Source organism: Nicotiana tabacum, chromosome 14 (genome assembly GCF_000715075.1).
Source record: "Nicotiana tabacum cultivar K326 chromosome 14, ASM71507v2, whole genome shotgun sequence".
NCBI lineage: Eukaryota > Viridiplantae > Streptophyta > Magnoliopsida > Solanales > Solanaceae > Nicotiana > Nicotiana tabacum.
Window position 1 is genome coordinate 6,781,006 of NC_134093.1, and position 23,901 is coordinate 6,804,906.

General features: G+C 34.8%; 2 protein-coding genes and 1 pseudogene across 3 annotated transcripts; 1 reads left to right on the forward strand and 2 right to left on the reverse strand.

The window, feature by feature from the left end:
* Positions 1-576: 576 nt before the first annotated feature.
* On the reverse strand, positions 577-4,285 carry LOC107827313 (receptor-like kinase TMK4). The gene is made up of 2 exons (XM_016654410.2): positions 1,847-4,285; positions 577-1,392 (listed from the first exon to the last, which is right to left on the reverse strand). The coding sequence occupies exons 1-2, from the start codon at positions 4,122-4,124 to the stop codon at positions 878-880; spliced, it is 2,793 nt and encodes a 930-aa protein (XP_016509896.1). The 5' UTR covers positions 4,125-4,285; the 3' UTR covers positions 577-877.
* Positions 4,286-13,650: 9,365 nt separating this feature from the next.
* LOC142168671 (sesquiterpene synthase 14-like) lies at positions 13,651-16,546 on the forward strand (annotated as a pseudogene).
* A 2,134-nt stretch (positions 16,547-18,680) lies between these two features.
* On the reverse strand, positions 18,681-22,214 carry LOC107827312 (uncharacterized). 2 transcript variants are annotated; one of them, XM_016654409.2, is made up of 6 exons: positions 22,057-22,214; positions 21,729-21,833; positions 20,021-20,373; positions 19,594-19,689; positions 19,294-19,353; positions 18,681-19,207 (listed from the first exon to the last, which is right to left on the reverse strand). In XM_016654409.2, the coding sequence occupies exons 2-6, from the start codon at positions 21,826-21,828 to the stop codon at positions 19,007-19,009; spliced, it is 810 nt and encodes a 269-aa protein (XP_016509895.1). In that variant the 5' UTR covers positions 21,829-21,833; positions 22,057-22,214; the 3' UTR covers positions 18,681-19,006. The 2 variants fall into 2 exon arrangements, with proteins under 2 accessions (XP_016509895.1, XP_075085357.1); XM_075229256.1 differs by having other exon boundaries at positions 22,028-22,184.
* Between the last annotated feature and the right edge of the window lie 1,687 nt (positions 22,215-23,901).

Here is a 23,901-nt window from a genome sequence, read left to right on the forward strand (position 1 = left end):
CAGAAGAATATAGATCAGTATGACAGTATAGATCCAGCAAAAATTTGTTTTAACCTACAGAAATCTTTGTGGGTTCTGAAAAATCATATCTTCAAGAAAAGACAAGAATTCTCTCAAAAAATGAAAAAAAAAGGAGATTTATACAACTTTCTCTCACATAATAGAATTAGTTATTTTTAACTAATCCCAATTAACAAAGGACTAAGGTGAGCCTTGGAGCAACGGTAAAGTTGTCCCAGTGTGACCTATAGGTCACGAGTTCGAGCCATGAAAGCTGCCTACATTACATCCCTTTGGGTACAGCTCTTCCCTGGACCCGACGTGAATGCGAAATGCTTTGTGCACCGTGAATTAATTATTTTAACTAATCCCGGACAACATAGGAGGAAGGGGAGCCTTGGAACAACGGTAAAGTTGTCTCAGTATGACCTATTGGTCACGGATTCGAGTCGTGAAATCACTGCATGGATGCGGAATGCTTTGTGTACCGGGCTGACCAAAATTAACATAGGACTTAATAAGTACCATGTTAGCTAATAGTGTAAACTAAATCTAATCTTGGAGTAACACAAGGTATAAAGAAAATATGAAGCTCAATTCTATTTACATTGACAATATATGAAAGAATTTGATACAATTTTCTGTCCCAAAAAGGCAAAAGGGAAAAGTTACATTCACCTGACTTAAACCTTCTGTTATCACACCTAGCATCTAGACTATAATAACTTTGTTACAAAAGGAGATGTAACTACATAAGAAGCAAATGACATTGACAAGAAGAAATCAATTAATCAAATGAATTGGCATACTGTATGTTGATCCACAAAGGATAAAAACCGTGTGACGCGTGGCATGGCTTGACCTGTTACCAAAAATTTTATCTGCAATCTGTTGAATCGAAAGTATCTGCAAATCCGGAAGGTTTTGAGGGTATGCTTGACTGTGTGTCACTGATCGAGAAGTCATCGAACATTCTTGAAGTTCCTTCATCAGCTTGCCACCTTTGAAGGGCTTGAGGAAGACTCATGTCAAGGTCAATACCATAGCCGTCGTCATCTTCATTTCTTATAGGCTTCCACTGCTCGACAAGGGGACCAAGGACGTTAACAGCATGTCCCATATCAGGTCGCTGAAAAGGTTCCCGAGCAGTGCAATGGCCAGCCAACTCAGCAACCTTGGAAATGCTCTCATATGTTTCATCATCAGGATCCAGTATCGGGTCAATAGCCTTTCGTAAGTTGTCTTTGTTGATAAGGACTCTGCGGAACCATGTCACCAAATGAGACCTCTCATCTGGCATGGTCTCGTCTAATGCTTTTCTACCGGTAATAATTTCCATTAAAACAACCCCGAAGGCATAAACGTCTACTTTGGTTGTGACTCGTCCAGTAGCTGTAATAAAAAGGAGATGTAGTGGAATAACTTAAGTGTAGATTCATATGAGATTGAAAATTATCTTTTGTAAAAATAGCATATAGATATCCTAAGATACAAACATAATATTAAAGGTGGTGGAATACAAGACAAAACAAGTACAAACATGCAAGCAACAAGCCATTACTCTGCCAACGAGAGTCTTTAGATGTAGAACTCGCGTCAAGACGAGAATCATGTCCTGGTTACCAACTAGGAGTAATGACAAAGCAGCATTTATGTATGGAAATCACTTGACTATTACTAACACTATATCCTTATGTCTTTAACGTGCTGAAGATAACACCGTCTATGAATGCTGATGAACGGATACTTTTTAATTTTGCTTAAAATCTACAGCTTTAGATTAGGGGCTTGCAAATCAGTTTTCAGATAAAAAGGATGTAATGAGACATGGAGCCGAAATGTTTACCCGCATATTCAGGTGCAAGATAGCCAAAAGTTCCAGCCAATCGTGTCTCAACAGAATATTTTCCATCAGGGGCATTCCTAACCAAACCAAAATCTGCAACCTTGGCTCTCATGTCATCTCCGAGAAGGATGTTTGAGGGTTTCAAATCTCTATGAATGAAACTTTGTTGAGCTAAGCTATGCAGGTATTCAACCCCTCTCGCCACATCCAACGCTATTGTCACCCTCTCTTTCCAAGTAAGAGGTTTGTAGCCAAGTTCTTTCCATTCAAACAAATGCTGACTCAAAGTTCCTTGAGGCATATACTCATACACCAAAAGCCTCTCATTTCCATTAACACACGAACCAAGTAGAGCAACCAAATGCCTATGCCTGACTTTGGTAAGGACCGCAATTTCTGCTTGGAATTCATTCATGCCTTTGGTACCCATTGCCCCAGATTCCATCCTCTTCACCGCGATCTTAGTCCCGTCGTGTAATTCGCCCTTATAAACAACTCCAAACCCTCCTCTCCCCAAGATATTTTCTTCACTGAAGTTGTTTGTCACTTGCCGAAGGACCTGGATTGAAATGGCAACATTTCCGCCTTCAAAAACTGGTATCTCGCTATGATCACCGCTGCTCTGACTCTGTAACTCACTAGGGACTCCGGTATATCCATTTGAACCGCCCACAACACTAGGGACACTAGACTTAACCATTTCATTGCTTTTCTCCGGAGTCTCAACCCTTCCAAATCTCTTATGGCGTCTCTTCATGTAACATTTGTAAGACACAAACAACACAACCAAAACGAAAACAACAGCGGCTATAACCACACCGGCAATCATTCCAGTTGAAACTGAAGGCCCCTTTGAACCTCCCGACGAATTTTCACCAGGACTACCAGAATTTGATCCGGAACCTCCCGATCCACTTCCCCCACCACCAGTACTTATATTCTTCCCAAGCAATAAGTTACCGGTATGAGTAAATTTCACACTAGCCGGAAACAAAAGTATAGGTCCAGACAAATTGTTATTAGACACATCAAGAACTTGTAAATCAGGCAAAGTTGTCAAGCTCTCCGGAATTGTACCAGTAAGATTATTGTCATTCAAAAACAAGTTCCTCAAAGAAGTCAATTTTACAAAAGCAGGCGAAATAGTACCCGAAACCCCCCGCTTACCTAAGTTAGCAACAGTCACATTCTTCCTTGTTGTATCACAACTTATAAAACTCCAATCTTTACAAGCATCATTCCCTTTCCAAGACTCGGCCAACGAGACCGGATATCCAAAACCACTAGCTACATCAAGAAGAGCAGTAACCTGTGGATCACAAGGTCCAGGACTATCCTTACAAAAACTATTAGTAGTTCCAAGATTAACCTTAACCCCATCTTTAAACTGAGGCATTGGACCCTGCAACTTATTATTCTGCAAAGTAATATTTAACAATTTGGGAAGAGTCATAACAGACTCAGGAACAACACCAGTAAACTGATTATCCCTTAATTGCAAATCAAATATACTCTCACAATTTGACAAATCAGGTATACTACCAGTAAAAGAATTAGCATGTAACCAAACTTGAGACAATTGTGTCATATTTTCAATCACATTAATAGTACCTGATAACCCTTTAAGCTGATTATTCAACCAAAGATTCCTAATTTCAGAACCCCTAAAAGAAGCAGGCAAAGAACCAGTAAGATTATTATAAGACAACCTCAAGTTCAGTAAATTAGGAAAAGAATCAAAAAAATCAGGAATAACACCAATAATACTAGCATTACTAGAATAAAAAGACCCCAAATTTGTACTTTCAGTTAAGTACATAGGAATTTGCCAAGGAGAGAGCTTTCCATTTTCACTAATACTTAAAGTTAATAAATTTGGAACCCCCAAAAGGAAATCTTGAGGAACAGAAGTGAATTGGTTATTGTCCAAGGAAATGTCAGCTAAGTTTGACATGTTTGAAAAAGAAGGTAAAGGACCAGAAAGTTTGTTGTTTTGAACAGAAAGTGTTTTAAGATTGGAAAGTTGGTTAAGTTCAGGAGGTAAAGAACCAGAAACTGATTGAGAATCAAGATTAATGGAAGTTACAGTAGTAGAAAATTTGTCACAGTTGACATTTTTCCAAGAACAGAAAGGCTGAGAAGTTGACCAACCAGAAGGTGGTGGAGAAAGAGATGTAAGAAGTTTTGACATAACAGAAGCATCATCTGAGAAAGTGAAGGTAAGGGAAGTTAACAGTAGGAGGAGGTGGAGAAGGAGGAAGTGGTGGTGGAAAGCCATTGATGGTTAGGGGTTGGGATGTTAGGGTGGTGGGTGTATAAATAGAGGAAGAATGGAGATGTGGGGTTGTGGGGTGGGGCAGGGGTAAGGGGTTTCATGTTGGTTAGGTGTTTTGTTACTTGAATAATGTGTTTGGTTTTTCGGTCAACAAGAAGGAAGATATGTTCGAGCATCAAGAACATGCCTTATACTTTTTGGGTGACCCTTCTCGGAATCTATGTGCGAATACGGAACAGAATATACTTGCGCAAGATTAGGATGCTTATATTATACCTTTTTGGGACAAACCTTTCCTGCCTCCCGCGTGAATACGGAATAGAAGATGCTTGCATCAATTAGACTGCCTACATTATATATTTTTGGGTGCGACCTTTCCCGAAATTATACGTGAATACAGAATAAAAAATGCTTGAATCAGGGTAAGCTGCCTACATTATACCTTTTTGGGTGGGACCCTTTCTCCGAACCCGCGAATACAAAATGCTTTGTGTATCGGATTTTTTTTTTTTTTTTTTCAAAAGAAGGGAGATGTGGGAGTTCATGAAAAGGACTTCCTGGTTTTTCATTTAAATATTTGGGTGAAGAGAGAAGACAGTTTGGGTGTTTGTTCTTTTGTCTTCTTTGAGTATTCAGTGTACCAATTAATTTGAATTGTCATCGTTAATTTTAGTCTCTTTGTTAAGAGGACTTTATTTTCAAATCTCGAATTTAGAAGCATATTCAAGATTTTAATTCTATGAATACTTTATTTGAGTTCTAAGTTTATAGTTCAATAATTACAGCAACTCCAGTGAGTTTTACACAAATAATTCAGGTCTAAGTTAAAATTATATGTTCAAATGAACAACATACATTTACAATGCTAGATCCGTGCATGTGTGAATTCGCCTCTCTATAGAAAGAACTTGGTTACCATATTCTCGAAACCTTTAGCTAAGTATAAAGAATGAGTTATATCATTTCCTCATATCCTTCAAGAAAGGAGAAAAAGATAGTGAGTGTTAAATTCACGTTTATTATACAAGCGAACTTTCATAAAAATAGATTTTCATGAATAATAATTAAGACATATTAGGAAGAATAAGATAATTAAGACATTAAGACTTGATAATCACCCTTGGTGGTCGATTTGAGCGTTTGTAATTATTTGCAAACATTGTTCTTATAGTTTTATTTTGTTTCCTCTTTCTTTTTTATAAAGAATTTATACTAATGATCACAGCTTCATAGGATTTATATATTTGTCATCAAGTGGCAGCTCAATTTCCTTTTTCCTATTTCCTTACTAAGGGCACTATTTAGAAAAAAATTCACTTTTTGAAAGGTCCCTTTTATCCTATTTTAACGAGAGAATTGAACGTCATATTGAAGTTTTGACTCTAGAATTAATTTAGTGAGTTTATTTATATACCTTGGGAAAAGAAGAAGAAGACATCTAAACATGTAGAAGAGGCCCGTTTGGCCATAAAAAAAATATTTTTTTTTGAAATTAGTGTTTGGCCATAAATTTTTCAATTTTTATTTAAAGATGAATTTTGAAATTTTTCAAAAATTTTTAAAACTCCAAAAAACTATTTTTCAATTTTTTTTTACTATAGATCACTCACAAAAATTCAAAAACAGCCCAAAATTATATTCATATACAAACACAACTCTAATTTTCAAATACCATTTTCACTTATATTTTTTTTTTACTTTTTTCCGAAATTTTATAATTCTTATGTCCAAACGCCCACTAAGTTGAAAATTTATAATTTCCTCCACAACTCTTCTAATGCGTTCTTGATTTTTTTTTTTTTTTTTTGGAAAAATCTTACCCACTCAAGTAAGAAGAAATCTTTTAAAACAAACATACTATTTGAGCAAAAACTACTTGATTCGACCGAATTCCTTTGGACTTCTACCTCCGCGCGGCCCTAACTATGAACAAGCATAATTGGAGAGGGCAATTTGTACTAAAAATCACCACTTGTGAAAAAAGTCTAAACAGGAAAAAGGAGATGTGTGCTACAACTATCCAAAAAAAATCTTCTATGCAACTCTTCATAAGTGAGTTAGAAATAGATTTGCGATTGGACTAAAAATTTATTTTATAAAAGAACTTCAAAGAAAATGGGCAGCATCATCAACTTGATACATACACTACTATGTAAATTTTTATTGTTGATTATGCTGGTGCAAGAGTTTCATAAATATGTGGCAATTTAAATATGATCACGCTCATATTTAATTTGTTTCATAAAAAGCTTTAGTTTCGTACATTTTCAACTAAATCCAATTTTAAAAAAAATCCAAAACTACGAAGATACTGACTATAATCCTTAACGAAAAAATTGTAGATTATAAGATCTAAAGCTTTTTTCACGTAAATACTTGGAATTATACTTTTTTTGTCCGCATTTTATGTTCTAAAAGAAATTCCCAATATTACAACTGACCATCAAAATACAATTGTATCTTCTTTATTTCCTTCCTACTCACGATTCTCTCCAACTGTTGACCCTAATTTGGTGCGAAATATTTTTAAAAAGATATTAGGAAACTAACAGTTATGTCAATTTATAAGTAGCTTATTACAAAAATTGATCAATTCATAAAATATTACTAATATTTGCCAATTAGTTATGTGTAGCCAAAAAAGGTCAAATTTTTGCTTTATTTGAGTGAGTGTTATTAGAATAGATTGGGTACGCTTGAATATCAGTTTTGGAATGATTTTGTAGAGTTTTGAGGTGGTTTGAATTGAAAATTCAAAGTAGAATACGAACATAAAAAAAAAATGATATGTGTATATTTGTGAACCAAGCTGATTCCAAAGGGCATATGGGTTAGAGGAGATGAATGAGGCTAAGTCAATTGAGATTATTGGATCTAGGCCGCAAAAAGGGAATTAGGGGTTAGTAAGAAGAATTATATGAATTGTGATGTTGAATATGTTCTCTCTCATCTACGCTCTATATCTCTCATTTCCTCATCTCCTTCTGTACGTGTGTGCTTCTAACATCCTTCTTCTTATGAGTTCTTCTATGTTATTTCCATCACTTTTCATTGTAATTGTTTAGTAAGGGCAATACTGCAAGTGAGTTTAGTTGTGTGTGAATTGGTTATTTCAAGTTCTTAACATTGGTGCTTTTATCGATTCGGACTCCAATGGCAGCAGTGATACTGGATAAATTCAGTAATGGCAACCCAGAGGGCTGGGTTTAGCGGTACTTCAACTTCCTTGGAAATTCCGAGGAAGACTGGTTATCTCTTCCTTATTTCTACTTGAAGGTGATGCTCTTGCTTGGTTTGATTGGCTATTTCGCAACAAACAATTATATGATTGCAACCATTTCAAGGAGAAATTCATTTTGCGATTTCGAAAACGGCCTGTCGCAAATTCAAAGAGGAGTTTGGCTAATTCTTCAATGGCTTATCATAGCTGCATTAGTTACTCTACTTTGGATTCGTCTGCGGCTCAGTTATCACCCTTAGCTGATTTGCGCCATAATTTCAATGTGTTCGATGAAATGTCTCCTGGAATTTTCACCAAAGCAGCCGAGTGCGATTCTCTTGAATCGACATCATCAGTTCCTGCTATTGAAATTCAGGTTGGTCCGGACTCTATTGAAATTGACCCCGTAGACTATGCTGATAGTGCCCGTACTACTTTATCAAATAATGAAGACAAAGTGTTTGACCAAATTTCACAAGGAATTGACACTGGTTTGTGGTACCAATCTGCAGATGATTTTCCGTTTCCAATTCATTCTGCTGTCTCACCCTTGCTTCCATCCAGTGTTGAACAACTAAATGCACATGTCTTGTTCCCTGAGGTTGAACCTCCTTTAAAGGAAGACACCGCAATCTATGTGAACCAGATGTTTGCTAAAAGTCCTCAACGAGCTACCGCCGAACAACTCATAACTCCTTTTGCTAGCTTGGTCCCAGGTGATAAGTTTCATATTAGTCGAATACTTGTTGTTCCTGTCAGTGACACTTTTAGATGATGGTCATATGCTTGATACTTGTCTTTGCTGCCATACGAGGGCTTGCACATATCTCTACTATGCGTCTGAATCAATCATAAGGACTATCCCATTTTTTAATTGCATGGACTATTGGTTTGACACAGGGCAAGGTTTTAAGGATGATTCATGTGTGCATTTATCTATTGAATCTGCAGATTTAAAACAAATTGAGGGATTTGTTCCATTTATCGCCAAAATAGATTTAGACGGTGAGATTGCAGAGTTTTCTCCTTGCTTATTAGATCGACCATTTGTGTCCTTGGTGCTTGATGATTTTCGGAATGTCGCAACACATAAGAGCTTGAAAAATAGAGGGGTATTCTCTGGATGCCAAGCTAGCTTCAAGAGGTACACAAATTTATGTAGTGTCGCATGAATAACTGGACCGTGATATGCCAACGAGGTATATAGATGCCTCCTCTGTTGATAATAGCCCTCCTACATGGATAATTGAATTGACGACCTTTGAAGACATGTATCTTGCTGAATTTTTTATGAACTAGTGCAAGACATTATGTTAAAGTAATTCTTGAAGATGTGAATGAAAGTTCTACTGGGGGATCCAATGATAAACATAGTTTGAGTCAATTTCCATTTGTTCCTGGTGTTAATTTCTTTATAGTAACCATTCACACAACTGTGCCGACCCCTAGTGTACAGGATCCTGGAATAAGTTCTGAGTTCTTGGCTCTAACAGATTCTACAGAGTACGTGGCTGTCTTAATATTGTTGGAATGTACTGGCAGGTTGTGCGTCTTTGCATATTCTAACTCTAAGACAAGAGTGGGATCCCGGACAACCATGGTTCGTGAAGTCATACAATTTGCAATCTCCTTTGGCAATATCAGTTACTACTAGTTTACCAAGTTTAACTCACTTCTACATTGCCGATTGGATTTGTGTGAGGTCTCAAGCACCTCTGACCATTGCTTTACCTGGCAGCTCTTAGTATGTTGACATAAACCAAAATTTTCTTCTCTGTTCACCCAAGATAGCCTCATTCCCCTCCATGTTGGAGAATAAGTCAACAACTACAGCATCACTATTGTGTTCAAATCTTTGGAAAATGAGTGTAATATGTGCATCTGTTCTTGGATGTTGTTATATGTCAAGTATACACCAGGTTGTTCTCCTTCTATCAGGCTGTATATGTAACTATGTTTTATTTGGAGGAAAGAATGATCCACAAATCTATTTGAAGGTACTGCCAAATAAGTTCTTGGCCTCTAATCTCTCCTTGATGTTACTGAAAGTTACTATGATCCTAGCTGGACAAAGAGACATGTTAAAGCACCCCAAGATCATCATTCTTCTTAAAGTCATCACTGCTCTTGCTGTTGGTTTGGAGAGAATTGTCTGGGAAGCTCAAGTCAAGTGTGACTCTCTCCCTGCTAAGATTCTAACTTGCTGCCTTATGATTTGTGTTAGACGTTGGACCAAAGTTTGTCAATGTTGCAGTGGCCACCATCTCATGTCACGTTGACAAAATTGTCATAGCTCACATATTCTCCTCCTATTTCCCCGAACACCTTTGTCTAGAGATATTTGGCGAAGAGTGCGCTGCTAACACTGTTCTTGACTCGAACCTTGAGGACAAGGTTCTTTTTGAGGGTGGGAGTATTGTTGTGAACCAAGCTGACTCCATAAGGGCCTATGGGCTAGAGGAGGTGAATGAGGCTAAGTCAATTGGGGTTATTGGGCTGAGTAAAATGTTGGAGAGTTTTATTTGGGATCCAGGCCCATTTAGCAAATGGTTAAAAGAGGACTAGGGGTTAGTAAGAAGAATTATGCGAATTGTGATGTTGAATATATTCTCTCTCATCTCTGCTCTATATCTCTGATTTCCTCATCTCCTTCTGTACGTCTCTGCTTCTAACATCCTTCTTCTTATGAGTTCTTCTATGTTATTTCCATCGCTTTTCATTGTAATTATTTAGTAAGGGCAATACTACAAGTGAGTTTACTTGTGTGTGAATTGGTTGTTTCAAGTTCTTAACAGTGTATCACACATTTACACTGTGTATCATTTGCGTATCACATATGTATCACATCTGTATCAAATGTGTATCACATGTATACCTGTGTGTGAGATACATGCGCCATGATACATGTTTGATATATGTGTCGCAGAAGAATTTTTTGAACTCGATTTTAACTATGAATTTTGATACCAAATCAGTCCAAATCACTTCCAATCTTCCTCAAATTTTGTATATTGACTCATCTATATATTTTCAATGAATTTCAACCATACCCATTGAAAAAGGTCATTTTTGCTTAGATTTTTGGAATCTTGTATGTATATATATATATATATATATATATATATATATATATATATATATATATATATATATATATTTTTTTTTTTTTGTATTTCATCACCTTTTTTGCTACCTCATCCATGAAATTTTCTTTCCGTCTTGCATCTAATGTTGCTGATCACGCTTAAAGATATGAAAGATCATCTTTGTCTGTGATTCTTGGAGAGAAAGAACCTTATTTATTCATAATTTTTATTTTTATATGTGTTTGGCTTGTTTGGTAAGTGTATGGTTAATGGATAAAGGTCGGTAAGTTGGAGCTTATTTGTGACATTTTTATAAGATTCCCAAAGATATTTAGGTCACGTCTCCCAAATAACTTGGAACGTGACATATGTTACTTCTCAATATTTTTGTTGTCTCTTTAGGTTTGCTTGCTTAAGGGCCAATTGCAGTTGAAATATTACTAATAAGAAGATGGGTAAATTCTCTGAAGTTGTTGTATCTCTCTGGAGCAAGATCAGGTTTCTATATAATCATGGATTCCGTAAGTATTTCTTTTTTCTGCCCTCCAAATGGCTTGCGACCTATGTTTCGGGGCTCACAAATTAAATAACATGTATAGCCTCTCGCCCTCACCTTTTAAAACACTAAAATAGAGTATACATACACTTAATTTTAGTGGATACTTGAACATATTTCAGATTGTAAGAGGCTGTAGCTTTAAGGAAATGCAGAATTTTAACAGTGTATGTATCAAGTTGGTCATCCTTTTTTGCTGTTTAGACTTTTTCCACAAGTAGTGATTTTTAGTGCAATTGCCCTCTATAGTTATGCATGTTCCTAGTCAGGGGCAAAATCTGAAGCCTAGATACAGGTTTGGCCGAATCTAGTAGTTTTGGCTGAAACAGTTGAATTTGTGTTGAGAATACACATATTAAATTTAGAACTCTATTATTAGCACTAGAAGTCTCGTTCTAAAATCTAGAATTCATAAAATTGAAATCCTAGCCCCGCTTCAATTCGTGGGGTCTGAGGAGGGTAGTGTGTACACAGACATTACCTCTACCTTGAAAGGATAGAGATGTTGTTTTCGATAGACCCTCGGCTCAAGAAGAAAAAAGAGTAGGAGCACTTATTTGAAGGTGTTAGTAGAGTCCTTTTATGTTAAGTTTATTATTAGAATATCTTAAGTTATAGTAAGTTATTTTTTCTCTTGCTTTTTGTGTAATCTCTCTGGTCTATATTTTCTCTTGCTTCCTTTTCTTCTTCTTTGATTTTTTCTATTCTGTCTTGGTCCAAAATATTAGATCTACTCAATAGCAGGTCATCTAGTGACTCTGTCAAATGTAGACGAAATGTAGAGTCCAAGTTGCCTTCTTGTATTTTCCTTATTTACAAGTTGAATATTAAGAAAGTAAAAATGATAAAACTTACCTGTAACAGGCTTTAGAGCTATCTGATCGTGTAGAAAAAGTTTCCATCGACAATGGATATTAGTTAAACTCATTGATTAAACATATGAATATATGATCTTTAATATTCGTTGTATAATGGTAGGCAATCCATGTTGCTAAAAAATAATATACTATTTCAAAAGATATTTTATAATTGGCATCAACGTATGTCACAAGTGGCTTTGTAAACCAATTAGGTGGCTTCTTGCATGAAACCTAAAGGCCAAATGTTTTCACACCTTAAACAAGTGGACAATTTCTTCCATGCAAATATTACACTTGGCGTGGCAAGAACTTCCAAAAACTCTTATAAATAGTAATATTTCAATCCAATCAAAAAATCAAGAAAAGCATCATTAGCCAAAGTTACTTTTCTTTTGTCTTATCTTTCACTTCGTTTACTGCTCCTTCAAAGTTACTGATTCTCTGTTACATGTCTGGCTGGATTTATTGTTAAATTTTATTTTTTCTATATGCTCTTAAATAGAGGTAGACTTGTTTAATCCTAAAAAAATATTTCATATTACTGAAATAGTTTCTTAGGATAATGTCCAGCACAACTCAAGCCACGGATTAATTTTGTGTCATATATATATATATATATATATATATATATATATATATATATATAAATGTTGTGGTACGCTTGATAGCGGAAACAATATGCCAAACTTCAGACATTTTGTCTGAACTTCAAACATATGCGATTGAAGTTTTTGGATTGCCAAAGCCGTATTTGAGACATTTTTATCTAAACTATTCAGACGTAAAAACAGAAGTTTTAATCGCCAAAGCCAAACTTTAAATATTTATGTATAAACTTCATATATACATTCTTTACCTAACCTCCTAATTTGAGCACATGAAAAATTCACACTTCACTCATCTTAATTTGTACTATAAATACTTTCACCATACAAGCAGTAAATCTCACAAGTTTAATTAAACAAACAATGGTTGCTTTTTCAATCAGCTGTTGTCACTTGGGAAATATTCAATCAATTTTTTGGGGTTGTTCTCATAATTTTCTCCCCAACAATCAGAGGCGGATCCAAGATTTAAATCATGTGGGTTCAATTTTAAGATTTTTAACATTGAACTCATTATATTTTTAAAGTTATGGGTTCATATCTACTATTTTTGCAATTTTAATGAATTTTTACATACAAATTTTTACTCCGCGTCGAAAGTTATGGGTTCAGTTGAACCCATAGCTAATACCCTACATCCGCCTCTGCCAACAATAACTCAAAACTCACAGTAAAACATACATATTCATATGTCAGTTCTATAGGAAGAGAGAAAAATATGAGTCATTTGAAGATGAGTGCAGCAATGGTTGATAATACTGAACGTCCATTGGCAAATTTTCACTCAAGTGTCTGGGAAGACTATTTCCTCTCCTACACTCCTCAACTCACAGCATGACCTTACATACTCATATATATGAATGCTTTATAATCTTTGTGTGCTTAAACTATTATTATTTTATGGAATTTTTTTTGTTGAGGTTATTAATTTTTGAATCTTTCCAATCAACGAAACCTTTAACATAATGAATATAGTCAAACATCTCTATAATAACCGGATTGTTTTGGCTGTTATAGTAAAGTGTTGTTATAGAAAAACATATATTATAACATAGTATGAAAATTGGTTCCATAAAAAACTTGACTTTTATAGTGAATGACTATTATATAGCGATTGTTGTTATAAAGAGGTCTGATTGTATTTTTACAAGAGAACAAAATGATTGGAATGTTAAATATGAAGGTGGTAAAAAAATAAAGCTTTAACTTTTGGTGCAGGAAATTAGTAGCCAAGAAAAAGTTGAATTTGAAGAGTTGAAAGAAAAAGTTAGGGAAATGTTAGATGAAAAACATGATAATACTACACAAAAACTTGAATTGGTTGATACAATCCAACGATTGGGAGTTGCATATCATTTCGAAAATGAGATTCAAACATCCATTCAGAATATCTTTGATGCGTCACAACAAAGTGAAAATGAAGATGACAACCTTTATGTTGTCGCTCTTAGTTTTCGTCAACTGAGAGAACAAAGCCAGCCCATTTATACAAATCTACCAAGGTTGGGAGCAAAGAAATACTTGTGTATGTATGAGAATAAGGAATCACATAATGATTTGCTTTTGAAATTTGCAATATTGGATTTTAACATTGTGCAAAAGTTGCACCAAAGAGAGCTTGGCGATCTTACAAGGTACATACACTATTATTATATGCTCTTCATTCACATGAATATGGTATATAGTAGTAACAAATGGACGGATTGAATAAGTTATAATGGGTCAAATTAATAATAAAAAAAATATATTTTTAGTCGTTTCTAATAATAATAGTCGACAATTATATATTTCTGTATATATGTGTATTATCTATAAGAATATACATATTTTATATATTTTTGGCTAGCGAATATATTAGTTTGGGCCGACCAGCTAATTTTATATTTTGCCCAATTGATAAACATGTCATGATACAAAGTTTTTTTTGGCCAAAATGGGTCAAATAAATGGTCATAACTTAGACCCCCCCCCCCCCCCCCAAAACACACACACCCCAAACACATCCAAAATGATCTCCTCCTTTCTATTTTTTATTTTAAAAATAAAAAGAACGTGAAAGATAATCTATTTTTCGGAAAGTAGTAGCTTAAGTTGATCTTTTAAATTTACATAATTCTCAATCTTCAAACATGATTTTATACGTTTGATTTGTGTTATATTTTGACATGTCGATTAACACATCTTTTACCCATTGACTCAATAAATGGGTCATTTTGAGTTCAATCCATTGAATCGAGCCAACAAATAAGTCATGACCCAAGTCGTTTAACTTGGGTGGGTTGTTAAAAAAATGGATTGACAATATCACCTCTAGCTAGTATGCATATACTACGAATAATGCGATAGAAATGTAACTAATTAACCAATACTTTTGTACTATAGGTGGTGGAAAGATCTTGTAGAGCAATTTCCATATGCAAGACACAGATTGGTGGACTGTCACTTTTATACAGTAGGAATCTACTTTGAGCCTCAATATAGTTGTGCAAGAGAAATGATGACAAAATTACTCACTATATACACCGTTATTGATGGCACTTATGATGCTTATGCGACTTAAAATGAACTTGTGCGTTTCACCGATGCAATCGATAGATACGAGTAAGTTTTTACCATTTAAATATAATTGATCATTTAATTCTCTCATTGATGAATAAGAAAAAATTATATGTCAATTAAGTACATGTTACTTTCTTACGAGATGATTTGTATAAAAATGTAAAAATTAGCTTGTGACTTTGGTTCAAACCCTTAACGTGTAAATGTAACATTAGTGCCATGAATTCAGTACCACCCAATCTGAGACCTGCTTATCAAGCCCTTGTTGACCTTTATACTCAAATAGAAGAAAAAATTATCAAAGAAGGTAAATTGGACCATCTCTACTATGCAAAATATGAGGTAAGCTCCCTTAACTTCATTTCTTTTTAATCAAACCTTACCATAGCTTCATTAATTAGTTTAATTAACTAAGTTACAGTGAAGAAATGAAAAGAGTAGAGGGAAGGAAACATCCAAAATCTAAAAGAACACATGGTATATATACTTGCGAAGAATGGTGTGACCCTCTCGTTTAAAAGCTTAGACTATACTAAGAGAAAACACATATTTTACTTAATCATGTCTTCAACACTCCGTCTTACGTGTGGGCCTTATTCATTTTCTTGTGCCAAGAACACAATAATTGTTCTTGATAACGGATATCAGCTTTATCATGTATAATTGTGTGACCGTCTCATCTAAAAGCTTAAAGTATTAGAGAGGACACACTTTTAATTATTTACTTAATTATATCTTCAACATTATATAGTTCTGCATTTTTGTTTTATTCTCCTTCTTAGATGAAAAAGGTGGCTAGAGCGTATTTCAAGGAAGCGGAATGGTTAAATGTTGGCTATATTCCAAAATGTGACGAGTATATGAAGAATGCAAATATAACTACTACCTGTTTGATGATTGCAACAGCTTCCTTGGCTTTTATGGAGGAATCTATAGCCAAAGAGACTTTTGAATGGATGATAAATGAGCCTTTGATTCTTCGAGCTTCATCAACAATCAATAGATTAAAGGGCGATTGTATTGGACATAATGTAAGTACTACACTATATTTAATTTTCAGTTCGCAACTTTTTTCCCTATAAAAATAAATTGTATAATCATCTCATCTAAAAACTTAAGTTGCCAGAGTGAGAAGTTCGCTTTTGATTTACTTAGTTATATTCTCAACACGCCCTAAACATATAATATTTGTATTGAGTATTGAAATCTATTGAGTGCAGTTGGAACAACAAAGAAAGCATATAGCTTCATTCCTTGAATGTTACATGAAAGAATTTGGAGGTTCAAAGCAAGATGCATATGCTGAGGCTCAGAAGAAAATCACTAATGCATGGAAAAACATGAATACAGACTTTCTTTGTTCAACTCATGACAAAGTACTAACGTTTGTCCTCGAACTAGTTATAAATATTGCGCGTCTGGCATATATTTTCAAAGAAAATGATTTTGCAAGTGCCCAAAGCGAATTTAAAGACAAGATTACCCTGTTGTTTGTTGAGCCTGTCAATGTTTGAGGATAATTTGGAGCAAAATGTAGCTTGAGAATTAATAAATTATCTTCAGTTTATCAAGTCGGTGACGGCTCTCTTTCTGAATGTCTCAATTTTCTTTCTCAAACCTCTAGATAACGGCCGTATATTACAGAATCAAATGTGTTAAACTTAATAAAGTAAAGAAAAAATGTATTTGATATATTCAGCATAATCTAAGAAATGATCAAAATAGAAATGATTTTCTAATTTGCTTTTATTAAGTCGTATTGACGCCTATTTGTTTCCACTTTTTTATTTCAATGTTTGCTACATTACCTTCAAGCCTTGAACTACTTGAAATAGTCAGACCAGTAGATGTGGTTATGTTCTAAAGAAAGAAAACTAATGAAATTGAACTAATTGAAAGGAAATATGTGTGGTTGAGAGATCAAGTTTCTGCTCTTATTTTGAAATTTTGAAGCTACAAGTACTTTTTATCCATTACCATATTTTTTAGTTCTTATTGTGCTGTAATTTTGGAGATTTTGCATGAAGTAATTTTTTTTAAATTAAGCCATAGTATGCACCTAAAAACTTCTATATTCTTAGTCAACATACAGACTTGTGCTGCAGCCTGCACATTGAAGATATCCATTGGAAGACTGCAAATTTCTTTTACTGACCATGATGTCGTCATCTGGCAAATGTGTTAGAATAATATTATTTATGCTATAGCTCTTGAGGATTTTATGAATGATTTGAGTATTTCGTTGTGAATTATTGTTAATTTGGACTACACTTAGACACAAGGGGTTTGAATTGTGTCTTGCTTGATTTCCGTGTTTCCAGAGAACCTGGTTCTTTGAACTAGTTAAGCAGACTCAAATAAGAATAATTGCGGAAAAGTAATCAATACAAAGATCTTTACGTGGAAAACCTCCTTGATCGAGGGAGTAAAAACCACGACCTACCCAGTAGGATTTTCCTCAAATCTTCACTAACTTCAAAGAGCAGCCTTGAGGTTACAACTCAATAACCAACGGAACTAACTCTAGTACCCTAACCCCTACAATCAACCCAATTGTAGCAACCCCTTTCCGGACTAACTCTAGCCTAGAAAGCTAACAGAAACAAAGTCTTAATGATAACCTATTACAAAACTTTTATGAAAACATATAGTTACAAATCAGAACAACAGACTCAACCTAACAACTAAACAACTCGAGCAGCTTCATCTACCTGTTCTTCAATTGATTAAGCTAGATCTTCAGAAGGACCGTATTGCTTTGCTTGCTATTGTCAGAAGTACTCTCGCGATTTCATAATAGCACTAAGAGAATACCAGAATAGTACTAGTACTACCGGTAAGCCTAGGAGAAACTCACAACTACGCATCAACCTACCACCTTAATCCTCGACCTCTACACCTTCTTATCGTGGGTCATGTCCTCGGTAAGGCCTCAACAATGACTCATAACTATACTAGCGAGTTACATAAAAGGCTTTACTAACACCTTCGAATCAATAAGACAACTACGCCAACTCCAATTTGGGTTGAGGAGGTAATACATGAGCAGAATATGTGATGTATCTATAGAAACTTAAAACCAAAGCATAAGCTCAATGTCTTGACTAACAAACAATTCCGCGTTAACCATATAAGCGAAAACCTGCATTGCCAATCCCAGCAATACGTCTTTCCAACTAATATCATACACTCTGCGCGTGTACTGGGTAAAGAAATGGAAACAATTCAGCATCTCAAAGAAGTTCAGAAGAAACAAGATCAAGCACATGAAGCTAACTACAAACAAAGGTGAAGCCATAATTTCAACTTTATGGATTCTGATTTTAGAACGACGATTTCTAGTGCTAATAAGAGTTTCAAATTTAATACATGCAAATTCAGTTGTTTGAGCTAAAGCTACTAGGTTCAGTCAAACCTGTATCGAGGCTTCAGACTTCGTCCCTCACTATGAACAAGCATAACTGGAAAGGGCAATTAATTTGTACTAAAAATCACCACATGTGGAAAAAGTCTAAAACAGCAAAAAAGGACGATGTGTGCTAGAACAATCAAAAGAATCTTCTATGCAACTCTTCATTCAGTGAGTTAGAAATAAATCGAATGACCAAACAAAAATGGGCAGCAGCATCAATTTGATACACTACTGTTAACTCAGCTACTATGACAGGAAACAACCTGAAAAGACTGTAAATTCTTATTGATGATTATGCTGTTTCATGAATTTCATAAATTTTCAGTAATGTAAATAACAAGACTGGATGAACACACTGTCAACACTGTTAAATTTCTGCATTCCCTTAAGCCGCAGTCTCCTACAATCTGAAATTAGTCCAAATGACACCCATGTGTATTCTGTACTAAACGCCATCTAATTTGAAACAAAATCTCAGCTAATAGAGAGAGCATCGTTTACAGGCATTTCATCGCCACAGCTGAGAATACTCAGGGATAACGTCCACCTTGGATAAAGCAAAGAACTAGTAATAGTATTTTCCAGGATTAAAGAGGCTCCCGACCAGTGTCTGTTTCGACAAAATTGGGATCGTACAGCTCATATTCATAATCTGCATCAAGGTTCTCCATTGTTCTGCCAAATACAAACTGCTTTGTTCCCATAGTGGTGAAAGGCATCAGACCAAAAGCTCGGGCAGTTTTGATCTCCCTGGCAATCTTTCTTTGAGCCTTAGCACTAATTTTAGTCTAATACATGACCAAAAAGAAAACAATAAGAAACATATCACGTATTTGGTCCCTAAATCAACTAGTTGATGGATTTGATTACGAACCTTGCTCCTCTTGATAATAATTCCAGCCTCCGTGATGAAGTTAGCTAGGAACCTCACATTCTGAATTTGCAAATTATTTAAACGTATAAATCAGATAAGGAGTCAGAAAGTTCACGACAACATCCCAGTACTTGGGAACTCAGTAACAATGAACTAACCAGCGGGGTAAATTAGGCTAAGAATATCAAATAAGCAATATACATATTTGATGGTGTTTCCACATGCAGATAGTTGGGTGCATACACAGTTACATGTTAAAGACATATATGGTCAAAAAGATGTAGAACCAATAATACTAACCCTGAAATCAGCTTTGCGTAAAACTTCCTCTGTCGTAGTTTCAAATTCATCCCTTTTCATGGGCTTGCGAACTCCTGGTTTTCTAAGATCAAGATCCTGCAGATAATAATGAAAAGCTTAGAGATAGACATGAGAGCACCATAGATTCTAACAATGCAAAAGAGAGCTGGTTGAATTATAGCAACAAATTAGTGCCATCCATAGTTCTGCTCGCGCCACAGAGAACGACGTATGAAAACAAGGTGTACTAGGAATAAACGTTTAGATTACAATTCTAGCACAGCTCAAACATTTTAATGTTTCATGGAAGCTGTTTACATGCAAAAGCGGGTGCAAGATATACACAAAACACACAGAGAATCCTCATATTAAAATATGACACTCAAGATGCTAAATGCATGTAAGATATGCTACCTCTTAATTGTACCTTGATATCATAAGTGTTCCCGGGCCAAAAGGTCATATCTGCTCTGTAAGCATAATCATCCTTATCTATTTCATCAGGATCAAACTTAAAATATGTGGCTGCTTCCTTCAGTTTACCATCCATCCCATCTGATAATGAATCAAAACTCTCATCCAGACCATCGAGGAAACTAGATCTGTTTCCAGTACTGAATGTGGAGCCTGGACCAGATCTATCGTAAGACTTTTCAGCCCTATCAAGCTTTCTGAAAAATGAGTTTGGACTTGGCCTGTTTCCGGTACTATCACCAAAAATTCGTCTTTCAAAGTCTTCAGTAGACTCAAATGAGTTGGTGTTTTGCTTATCATCAGGGGCTGTGCAGGGACAAGAAAAGTTGTTCATTACCAGGGATGTAGACAAGAAAAAAAAGAAAGAGAAAATGAACATACATGAAAAAGTTGATGGCGACCAATGTTGAAGAAACACATTATGACTTCCAGAATAAAGACTCATAATGTCAATTTAGTTCGTACAATATGAAAGGCAGACAATTCCCGAAAGAAAAGTGTGGCCAGTCAAACTTCATGTATCCAAAAGATGCTTGACCATGTTAGAATTCTTTCTGCTGTTCAATCGCAGGATGCACATTTTCATTGTGTCTCCAATGTGTTCAGATGTTTACAACTCAACAATTTTTTCAAGTGTTTCTCTAGGGAAGATGCATAATAATACACTTAAATGAGATGACAGCCAAAGGTGAGTCTTGTAATAGACCCTTATTTATGAACACTCTTCATCCAAGAGATTCATTCGGACAAGGGAAGATCTTCCGCTTTTAATGTCATAGCATTAGTACTTGACCTCAAAGCTCTTTTTTGGGGGGGAGGGGTTGAGAAATAGTAAAATTTGTATTCAGTAAAGCACTAAGGAAGTGCTTTTATAGATCTCGCCCTTAACGTCCGTTCTCCCAGAGTTTCAAAGCGATTCTCACTCTCAGCGCATCCTTTTTAAGCCAAAAGCAACCAGGGCAAGAATACCATGGTCGTACAAAGGGGGGCAGGTCAAATTCCAACACTATAGCCTTCAAAAAGTTTAAAGGATAGATCCAAAATGATCACTAGGCAAAACCCTTGGATGCAGATAGTCTAATATTCTACATTATATTGTGTGATCTACCCCTTATTCTACATTAAATTGTGATCTACTCCTTATTTACAAAAATTACATGCTTCTTGGATACTCCTCAAGCTACGCAAGTGATATAATTCTTTGTGAATAGAAAGACATAAATACTGTCTAAAAGCTGGCTATCTCCACTTCTCAAATTATCAGAAAACTTGGCAAAAAAAAAGGTCGGTCAAGTTGTAGAAGCTTTCACTCTTCAAGTGATATTCAATCATCAAAAACAGTGTCCTATAGCTTTGTAGACGATATTCAATCATCAAAAACAGTGTCCTATAGCTTTGTAGACTAGCAAGCACATACCTCATTTCGAACATTTAATCAAAGGTTTAAATCTTTTTGCTTAAAAAAATTAAACAAGTATCAAAACAGAACATAAAAACCCAAAAAATTTAGTATCTAACTGAAGGCAGAAACTTTAAGCTTAATTAGGTGAAATAAAAAATTGCTGAACAACGATAATAGAATTCAAAAAAAACTAAAACTTACACATTTTTCAGCTATAAAAATGGCAATTTTGATAGAGAATTGAAATAAATATACCTACCAAAATTCGGAAGTGCAGAAAAGGTCCTGAAAACTTGAGGATACTGATGAGAGGAACGAGATAAGCAAGCATTCGCAGTCCATTTGAAGAAAAGCCTCATTTTGCCTACAATAATGCAAAATCACATTACCTTTATTTGGACAAACCATTCGATTTCATAATTGGATTCAAAATCATAAAATATAAAGTAACAAATACTTGCAAGAGTGATCTTGGATTTGCCTACTGGGCGCTTGATATGTTTCAAATGCAGCAAAAAACAGAGAGGGAAAAAACCTAGAGCTAGAGTCAGAATCTACCAAAATGATGAAGATTGAGGAATGAGAACCTGTTCAGTGTTGAAAACTTGAATTCTTGCTCACAATCGCAAGCTCAGAGTCGTCGTCTCGTCGAGGAGGGAGAAATGAGAAGTGAGAAATTGAGAACCCTAATGTGACTAACGCCTCATTTGTTTTTAATTTTTTATTAAGACTAAGTCTCATTATCCCGCTATCAATTAATAATAGAGTAAATACCGAAAACCCGCCCCAAAACCTCGTTAACTATATATTCCTTCGTATTAAAACACGCCGTCACATTTTTAATAGTTCCTATAACCCTCGATTTGGGTTATTGGGTTATTTCCGTTAAGACAGTGATTGTCTTCTTTCTGCAAAGTATTCAATTTGGATTGTTTAGTATAAAATTGGCCCATTATTATTTGCCATTCGATCTCTCTTATTGTTGGTATTCCATGTCAATTCCAAGTCTTCCACATCCCACGGAAACAAATTACAGTCACCAACTTCATCCACTCCTTTCCACTTGAGGACAGAAGAAAGAGTTGCACGAAGAAAATATGCGAGTGTACTTTTTAAATATATAATAGAATTTTATGCGGATTATTTCCCTTGCATTCTGAAAACTTCATTGTTCTCATTTATCTTGTTCTTCTGCAAATATTTTCAAAAGTTTGAAGAGAAATTCAATAACAAGAGAAGGAGAATTTCAGATTAAATCAGATGGAGAAACAGAGGAGAAAGGTAAAAAAAAAAAAAGGAGAAGAAAGGTGAAAGGACGAAGAAGAAAAATGAAATATAAAGAAAATGAGAAAAAAAATTAAAAAATACAAAATTTTAGAAAAAATAAAGGCTAACTAGCAGTTAGACAATGTCATATGAGACATTTTGATGGATTTTTCTAGCCTTCACGCGCTCTTTCACGAGTTGCTACACACAATACACCGCATAAGTAGCGAAGGGGTTTTAATACGAAGGAGGATATAGTTTAGGGTTTTTTGGGGACAGACGATAGTTTAGGTAGGAAACTGACAAAATTGTGATAGTTCAGTCGAGTTTTAGGATATTTACTCTTGATAATATAAAAACTATGTTTAAGTATAAAATAAAAAATTTAAACTTTGAAAATTAATAAATATTTATCCTATATATAGCTAACTCAATAAATAAAAAGAACATCGACCATAAAAGTCCTCAATTATTATTCAATATGTCCAACTTAAACTCATCTCTAGTTCTACATTTTCAGCTTTTCACTTTCAGTAAGAATACATAACTTTTGAAGATTTAAGAGCTTTTCTTTAAAAAAAAGATTAAAAAACTATTTTCAAGTTCATTCTAAAATTAAGATACAATCAAGGTCAATTAATCGACAAAAGATATTATTTTTCTTTTTTGCAAACAAAATTCATGCTATATTTTTTAATCAATAAAAAATATATATGAACTATTATAAAAGCATGATTCCTCAAAACGGAATATTGATTAACATTTTTTTTTATATTTATGAATTTAAAATCAATTAAAACTTAAGATCGAAATATTGAATTCCATATTAATAGTCAATCTTCAAAAGTGGAAAAATGACTATCAATTCAACTAATAATAGTAAACTTTAAAAAATTATAACCATAAAATTGAATGAGAAATCAAAGCAGAGAAGATACTCCAAGGAGATAGAAAAAAAAAGAAGAGATTTATAATTACATTGTTAAAAAGATCAAGTAGGTTAGACAGTGATGGTCTAACTGAACTCTACTTATAAATTGTGGTTGGTTGGTTCCCAAGAGGATTTAAATCTTTCGGGAAGAGTTGACTTCAAGGAAATATTCCTAATGTAAATAGAAACGAAAATATAATTGTACTTAACTTTTACATAATTCAAATAAGGAAAG